Source organism: Hippopotamus amphibius, chromosome 12 (genome assembly GCF_030028045.1).
Source record: "Hippopotamus amphibius kiboko isolate mHipAmp2 chromosome 12, mHipAmp2.hap2, whole genome shotgun sequence".
NCBI lineage: Eukaryota > Metazoa > Chordata > Mammalia > Artiodactyla > Hippopotamidae > Hippopotamus > Hippopotamus amphibius.
This window is the reverse complement of record NC_080197.1, coordinates 25000257-25009241: the sequence shown is the minus strand read 5'-3', so window position 1 is coordinate 25009241 and position 8985 is coordinate 25000257. Positions and strand designations below refer to the sequence as shown.

The 8985-nt window shown below is 42.0% G+C and overlaps 1 protein-coding gene across 3 annotated transcripts in view; it reads left to right on the top strand.

Moving 5' to 3' along the window:
• The first annotated feature begins 1374 nt into the window (after window positions 1-1374).
• The window catches only part of LOC130832536 (myosin-7B), a 110606-nt gene continuing 102995 nt past the window's right edge, over window positions 1375-8985 (top strand). For all 3 annotated transcript variants that reach the window (XM_057700876.1, XM_057700875.1, XM_057700877.1), the window contains exons 1-2: window positions 1375-1625; window positions 8075-8270. In XM_057700876.1, coding sequence (XP_057556859.1) covers window positions 1448-1625; window positions 8075-8270 — 374 coding nt within the window. In that variant the 5' untranslated portion in view covers window positions 1375-1447. The remainder of the gene's footprint in view (window positions 1626-8074; window positions 8271-8985) is intronic.

Below are 8985 nucleotides of genomic sequence, written 5' to 3'. Positions count from 1 at the left end.
TGTGCCCCTTCCGTGCAGTTAATGCCTCCTCTGTCTTCTCAGTGGGGTCCATGTCTATTCCATGAGGTCTGTATCGCTTCAGGGAGCCCTGAAACCCTTCCCTCAGGATTAGGTAAGCTCTGGATCAAAGTCTGACCATGGGGAGGGTTTTTCTTTTTCTTTTTTTCTTCCAGTTTAGGGTGTGTTGGGCTTAAGATTAGCTAGACAAAGAACAAGAGAGCAGGTGGGAAGGGAGGCTGGGCCAGATGGGGTCCTGTGTAGGCTTCAGGAAGTGGGGGCTGCCTGCTTCCAGGCCTCAGAATCACTCTTGGAGTTAGATATTTAAGTATTCTTCCTGCCTTGGTGGCCATTCTGTGAACTGGTGGGCGGGAGTGGGCCCTTCTTCGTGGTGAATGCAGGTGGGAGATGGAGGGTCCTCGTTGGCCTCTCCTTTCTGGAGTGGAAGGAATAGAGGGAAGCCAGAGGTATTTGAGCTCAGGTGTGGCTGGGGCCGGGTCTCTTTGTGAAGTAAGAGGGAAGAAGGGTGTGAGTGATTCCTTCAATTTGCAGAGACTTTGTTATTTCACAAGCCTTAGCTTCAGCCAGATGATGCGGTAAAAACACCTGGAGTCAGTAAACCTAGATTTGGCCCAAGTTATGGTCATTGTTTTTTCTGTGACCTTGTACAAAGTCCTCCCTTTCCCTGACTTTACAATTTATGCAATGAAATGGGATTATTAGGAAAGACTGAAGGCGCCTCCTAGTCTTAAGGAGTCTTTGCATTTTAGGTGTGGATGGAAATTTGTGGAGGTAGGGAAAGTAAAGCCCTATCCTCAGGAGTGGAAGAAAATCTGAGTTTACTCAGTGTGGGGGTAGTTCCCAGAGCGGAAGAGTGTCACCCGGAAAGGATCCTACTCCGCCTGGCTTTTCTACTCGATGGGGTGACAAGTTTGTGCAATCAGACCACGGGGCGGCTCCACGATGGGCCTGCTCCAAGCCCCGCTTGTTAGCCCAGCTCTTTCCCTCATGCCCCGCCTTAACCCAACTCTAAATCTGTAACTCCAAGACCCCACCCCATCCTGGTCACTCCATGGTCCTGCCTCCTCTCCTGTCACATCCAGCCTTGCCACTCCCGGTCACTCCATGGACCCACCCTCTCGCCTCTCTCGCCTGGCCCCTCCCCTTCTCCTTTCACGCTGCGGCTCCACCCCTTCCGCAAGTCAGCTCCGCCCCATCCCCCAAGCAATGCTTGATTTTTCCCTATCGGTTTCTTTGCTCGCCCTGGTCCCACCTCCACCCGGCATGGCTCCGCCCCTCCGGGCCGCCCCACCGCCACCTCCCTAAGCTACGCCTCTGCCGTCAGGCCCCTCCCTTTCCCTTGAGGCCCCGCCCCTCGGTCGGCCTGTTTTCCCCGCCTGCATGCCAGCTGCGACCGCCGAGGCGGCTACGGTGTTCAGAACTTGAGGTGATGGGGCTTCCTGAGGAGCGGAGCCAGAGCGGCAGCGGCAGCGGGGTCCGGGAGGAGACTGGAGCCCGGAGCGCGGCGCGGAGTTGGGCTCCGCCGCCCGAGGTCAGCAGTTCCGCGCACGTTCCCTCGCTGCAGCGCTACCGCGAGCTGCACCGGCGCTCCTTGGAGGAGCCGAGAGGTGAGGCCCGGCCCGGCCCGGGCGGGCCTGGGGGACGTCAGGGAGGCGAGGAGTGGGGGTTCCCAGGAGAGTGAGGGATTGGGGGCGTTCGGTGGGGAACTGGAGGGTCCATGAGGAGTTGGGGCTTCCCTTGGGAAACTGAGAGGTCCGTGAGGCGATAGAGGTTCTGTGAGAGAATCGCGGTTCTTTAAGCAGATGGAAAAGGAGCTCCCGGAGGTGAGGGAGATTCTCGGAGGAGAAGGAGGGTTTTGTAGGAAATGAGGGTTCCCTAGGAGTTGGGGGGTTCGTTGGCGACTTGGGGGTTTCGTGAGGAGATGCAGGTTCTGTGAGGAGGGTGAAAGTGTCCTGAAAAGAGGAGAGTTCCTTAGGGGCAAGGAGCGCCTTGAGGGGAGGCTGCCGAGAGAACTTTCTTTGCCGCTTTTCAGCCCAGCCAGTGCCTCCTGATACCTTTAACCTGCGAGTCTCCACTGCTGAGGGGCAGTAGGTTCCCATCCTGGGGTCCCCAAATTAGTAACGGAGTCCCAGATCTATTTTTAGTATTTCAGAAATCCCAATGGAAGCTACCATGTAAGCCTGAACAAGTCACTAAAATGTTGTGTTTAAAAAAAAAAAAATAGGGCTGCGATTGTGATAACTCAGAAATTCTGATAGGTAGTTTCATGTCTTTACAAATGAGGAAAATTCCCCATCTGTGCCCTCAAGCTGGGTAAGGGGGGGGGGCACATGGTGTTGGCAGTGGGACTAGCATGAGCCACTGAATCAAACCCAGAAAAATCTAGATTTAGATCCTGGCCCTACCACTCATTTACTGTGTGGTCTTAGGCAGATTTTAAAACCTGTCTGAAATTCCTTTTCTTTATCTGTAAGATAGAGGTAATGATACTTGCCTCACAGGTTTGTTTGAGGGCTAAAATGAGTAATAAGTAGCGTGTGCATTATAGAGTGCTGATGCACAGTAGCATTCACTAAATAGCAGTTAGTTTGATAGCAAGAAGAACAACGTGGGTGAAGCAATTATTGAGTAATGCAAGATAAGTCTGAATTAAGTGTAGAGCGGTTGATTGCTGCAGGCAGTGTCAGGTTTGAGTCCTCAGACCTCTTTTTTTTTTTTTTGGTGTTCATATGGATATTTACTGACTAAATTTGCCTACATAGAGAGTGTCTTACTACTCATTAATGTATGCCACACTTTAGGCAAATATTACACTTAAAAGAGTCAATTGTTTGCTAATTCTTTCCTTGCCAAAAGTTTCTACTCTTTACAGAAGAATTCACAGTAGGCTTCCTTTAATAGGGAAATGAGCCAATATCTTTAAATGAAAACACACCTACAACTTCTTGGGAAAACACCATGTTTTTGTTGGGATTCTAGGAATAAAATATAAAAGCCAATTAATATACTGGCCCCATAATAATATCATATCTTCATTTTTCCAGTGGAGACTTCCTGGTTGGCTCTCAGAGAGGTGATCTAATCTAGTCTCACTTCCTAATCTAAGTTCACTTTCAGGTTAGATGCCCCCAGCTTGTTTCTCTTTCTTTTTTTCTTTAATTGAAGTATAGTTGATTTACAATGTTGTGTTAGTTTCAGACGTACAGCAAAGTGATTCCCTTATAGGTTTTACAAAATATTGAGGATGGTTCCCTGTGCTATACAGTAGGCCCTTGTTGGTTATCTATTTCATATATAGTAGTGTGTATATGTTAATTCCAAACCCCTAATTTATCCCTACCCTCTTCCCTCAGGCCTCTTTTCACTTCTCCTCCTCTATATTTTCTCCTGTCATGAGTTCATCTGTTTCCTAGAGATGAGCTAGTTTTTTAAATTGAGGTAACATTACTTAAGTTCCCTGTGTACAGCATTATATTTCTACTTCTGTGTACACTACAGTGTGATCACCACCAAAAATTTAGTTTCCATCCCTCACCAGACAGTTACCCTCTTTACTCATTTCACCCTCTCCCCTTCCCCTCTGGTATTTGTCTTTGTCTGACTCTGTCTGAAATAGCAAGATTTCATTCTTTTTATGGGTGAGTAATATTCATATATCCATATATATAAACATAAATATATATCTATGTATATCACATCTTCTTATTCATCTATTGATGCACACAGGTTGCTTCCATATTTTGCCTGTTTATTATAAATACTACTACAGTGAACATAGGAGTGCATATATCTTTTCAAAATAGTATCTCTGTTTCCTTCAGAAAAATACCCAGAAGTGGAATTGCTGGATCATATAATAGTTCTTAATTTTTTGAGGAATCACCATACTCCAAAGCGGCTGCACCAATATACATTCCCACCAGCAATGAGGATGAGGGTTCTGTCTCTCCACATCCTTTCCAAGGCTTGTTTTCTTTCTTTCTTTTTGGCTGCATTGGATCTTCATTGCTGCACGTGAGCTTTTGTCTAATTGCAGTGAGCAGAGGCTACTCTTCGTTGCCATGTGCGGGCTTCTCAGTGCTGTGGCTTCTCTAGTCCAGAGGGCTTCAATAGGTGCAGCATGTAGGCTCAGTAGTTGTGGCACACAAGCTTCAGTAGTTGTGGTACATGGGCTAAGTAGTTGTGGCTCATGAGCTTCAGTAGTTGTGTGTTGGCTCAGTAGTTGTGGCACACAGGCTTAGTTGCTCCATAGCATGTGGGATCTTCCTGGACCAGGGCTCGAACCCGTGTCCCTTGAATTGGCAGTTGAATTCTTAACCACTGCGCCACCAGGGAAGTCCCCCAACACTTGTTATTTCTTGACTTCTTTCTAATTGGCATTCAAATGAGTTAGGTGATATCTCATTGTGGTTTTGATTTGCATTTCCCTAATAACTAGTGATACTGAGCATCTTTTCATGTGCCTGTTGGCCATCTGTATGTCTTCTATGGAAAAATGTTCACCTCTGCTCATTTTTTAAATGGGTTGTTTGTTTTTTGTTGTTGAATTGTATGAGTTCTTTATATATTTTGAATACTAACCCTTTACGGGATATATGATTTGCAAATATCTTTTCCCCAAGGGTGAGCTGTTATTGTCACAGTAACTCCTTTTCTATTGATATATTTTTAGCTCTGTATCCAGGATCTCACTTATGCTCTAGTCTCAAATGTCATAGGTCTGTAGAGCATTTTATTCACACACCATGAAGTTAATACCATATTTAACATGACTGTGACTCAGATTTACCAATTTCCCTTCCAAACCTGCTCTCTTGCCTGATTTTCTAATCCCTGTCAATGGCACTATCCCAAATTTTATCTATATATCTTATTTATAGATTGCTTACTGCTTACTAAGCACAAATTTGTTTGATTTGATACAGAGACTATTATCCCCATTTTATGGAGAAGGAAACTGAAGCTTAGAGAGGTTCTCTAAAGTACACAAGGTCACAGAGGTACTTAGTGGTAGAATTGGGATTTGAACCAAGGTAGTTTTGATTGCAGAATCTGCACTCCCAATAGCTATGTTGTTCCTCTTCCCTGATCCCACAGTCTGCCTTTCACCAAATTCTGTCAAATATTCTTTAAAAATATCTCTTAGGTTACCTTTTCTTCCATCCCCATAGACCCTTTTAGTTCAAGGGAGCAGCCTCCTAGTTGGTTCTCTTTCCCCTAGTCTCACTCATCTCCAATAGTTCCGGTAGATTTAGGTTTAGATTTATCTAAACGCTATTAGACTGATATTATGGAAACACTGCTTTCATATGTTACTTCAAGAACTTTCAATAGTTCCCTGTCCCCTACCATTTCAAATTAAAATTCTGCCTTTCTTTCAGAGTCTCTGGATAACTAGCCCACCCCACCTCTCTATTCTTATCTTCCACAACTCCCTACCATATACCCCTCATTCTACAACAGGTCATTCTTGTTGATATACTGGATACAGAAAAGTCCCTTTCCCATCTCCTTGCCTTTGCCCATTCCCTTCTGTTCCTCTCTACCTAGTCAAACCCCACCAGTTCCACAGAGCATTCCCTGATCGTCCCAGTCCACGTTCATCTTTTCCGCTTCTGAACTTCTTCAGTACTTAGACTGTGTGCCAAAGAAACATCCAGAGTTCAACAGCTCCACCAGAAAAAAACAAAACAAAACAACAACAACAAAAAACGCTAAGTGGTTATAAAACTCAGTTTTCTTCACTCCTTGTTGATGGACATAAATGTGGTTCACATATAGCTTTACATAGTCTGTGCCTACTTTATCACTTAAAATATTTTGGGCATACACATGTACTCAATATAGTTGTAACAACATGGACTTTAGAGTTAGGTCTCATTTTGTATTCTGGTTTCTAGCTATGTTATTCTTGGGAGACTTTCCTGTTTCCTGAGCTTCAGTTTTCTCATCTATAGAATTAGGATAATTAATGTATACTTCTTAGGGCCATATGAAGATTAAATGAGATTAGCCCAATCCTTGGACATTAATGGCATTCACTAAAATGCCACTTCCCATTTGTTCTCTCTCTAATGGCCATTTAGTATTCTATTGTATCACTTCCAAAATTGTTAGTTTTCATGGTTTTTCATTGTTGGGCATTAGGGTTGTTTCTAGTTTCATTATTATAGATAGTGTTAGTATAAACATCTCTTAAGTAATCACTTTTGTCCTTTGGTATTATTTTCTTAGAGTGTGTTCCCTGAAGTTAAATTAGCAAATGAAAGGATATAAAAAATTTTATGATTCTTGTCAGGCATTGCCCTGCTGTTCAGTAACATTGTGCCAATTTCTTACAATGCTGTTATCATATAAGAGTATCTGTTTTCTAGGGCCACTCAGGCTTTGAGCTTAATAGTTTTTTTTTTAGTCTTTGCTAGTTTTGTAGGCATATAATGGCACCTTCGGGTTTAATTTGGATTTCTTTAATTCATTGCAAGTTGTACACCATGTGATTTAGCTTTCAGTTATATTCTGTAATGTATATTCAAAAATATTTTATGTTTTAGTCTTATCTCTTTAATCAGATTATATAAACTAAATCATCTAACCTTGAATAAGTCACTTTACCTCTATAAATTTGATTTCTTATCAGTAAGATTAGGGAGTGATAACCTCTAAAGTTTCTTCCATTATTATGATTCTAAGTGTCTCTTCTCTAGTTCCCGGTCCAGTACTGAGATTATCCTTGGTGTTCTGCAATTGCATGTTTAACCTGTTGAGTACCTTTTCTCCAGAGTAGCCAGGCAGATATTTCAAGATTGTAAATCTGATCATGTCCTTCTCCTGATTAAAATCCTACAATAGCTTTCCATTGTTCTTAAGGTAAATACCAAATTCCTTACACTCAGAAGGATATCGTTATCTGCCCAGTTTATGCATCAATTCCTGCTATTGTTTCTCTTATTCTAGGTGCTTCAGCCTGAGGGAGTTCCTCTTAATGTATACCTTTGGTTCTTTTCTGTCCTATAGTAATGTCTTTCCTGTTTGGGGAGTGGAGAAGAACTCCTATTTATCTTTCAGATTTTAGCAACAATGTCTTCCTCAGGGCAGTTCAAATCTTGACTTAGTAAATGTATAACCTTGGGCAAATTATTTAACCTCTCTGAGCCTTTTTTTTCTTACATTTTTATTTAAAAATACACAACAGCAACATGACCTTCCCATGCACCCTTGTGCCCTACCATGCAGTTTCTATGCCAAGGGAACGACACATTGTTTACACACAAATTACGGGCATATTAAATTACCTGTCCTTGCTTCTCACTTTAATGCAGCTTGGATTTTGTTCCAAATCCGTGCTCAGAGCTTTTTTATTCTGATTATAGCTGTATAGTATTCCAGTATTTGGAGTTATCAATTTCTTTAATTTACTGTGGACATTTAGTTTCCAATTCCACCTCCCTACTTCTTAATCTCTCTGAACCTTGATTTTCAAATCAATAAAATATGATAGAAAATAAGGCCTACCTCTAGGGTTGTAGTAAGATCTAAATGAGATAATGCATTTAAGGAGCTTAAAGCAATCTGGTGCTTAGCAAGTAACACTTGGGCAAGTAGTAGTAGGAGAAAGAGGTGCTCCTTAAATAACTGCTGAGAGTGAATGAACAAATTAAGCCCTACATGTCATGGAAGGCTCTGTGGGTAAAGGATTTCTTCCTTTCAATAATTAGTTCATTTAAAAAGTTACTGATTGACTACAGTGCACTAGGCATTGTGATAGGCACTGGGTGGCTACAATTTGAATAGACAGTGAAAAATGGAGTGGCACTTTTGAGAAGGGAGGGAAGAAATTTGAGTCAAAACTAAGCCCATGGGAATAGAAGGTGGTTTAGGAATGTGGTGGGTGTTAAGATTTGATAGATCAAAGAGGGACCTAGGTGGTAGGTCCTAGAGTACTGGCAGAGAAGTTGTGACTTGGTCCTGTGCCATCTGAGGATAAATATGGTAAGCCATCTGAGAATAAATATGCCTGAGAAGCTAAGTGATGTCTGGGCTTCCTTTTCTGTTGCAGAATTTTGGGGAGACATTGCCAAGGAATTTTACTGGAAGACCCCATGTCCTGGTTCATTCCTCCAGTACAACTTTGATGTGACTAAAGGGAAAATCTTCATTGAGTGGATGAAAGGAGCAACTACCAACATCTGCTACAACGTACTGGATCGAATTGTCCATGAGAAAAAACTTGGTGATAAAGTTGCTTTTTACTGGTAAAAACATCTACTTTATAGCCTGTGGCAGATAAAAAGTCACCCTTACATTTATATAGTGCTTTATAGTTCACAAAGTACCTTAAAATCCATGAATTCATTTGATGCTTACAACAATCCAGAAGAATAAGCAAAGTTTCATTAACGTCTCAGGTGAGGAAAAATACCCCAAGTAAGTTAAATGACTTCCCTAAAATCACATAACCAGAATGTGACGGAACTGAAATTCAAAGCCAAGTGTCCTGACTTCTAGTCTAGTGTTTTCAACTTGTAGTTGGAGAGAAACAAGGTGAAAGGGTAAATGGAAGCAAACAGTACTAAGTAGATTTCTTTCTCATTCTTGTATTGAGAGAAAAATGGATATTGGATTTTTCACTACCACCATTGCTGTTATTATCATCATTACCTTTGATTGAGCTATATGCCAGACACTGTGCTCAAGTGCTTAACAAATATTATCATATTTGATGCTCACAGCAACTAAGAATACATTATTTATTTTCATTTTACATGTGTGAAAACTGAAATTCGGAGATGTAAATAAATGACTTATCTGAAGTCGTACAACTAGTAAGAAGCAGGCCTGAGATACAATTCCAGAGTCTATACTCTTAACCATGATACTATACTATCCTTCTGATTTCTTATACTCTCCTCTCAACAGCTTTGCAAAGTAGGTATTCTTAGCTCCATTTTATAGCTGAAGAAATGAAGC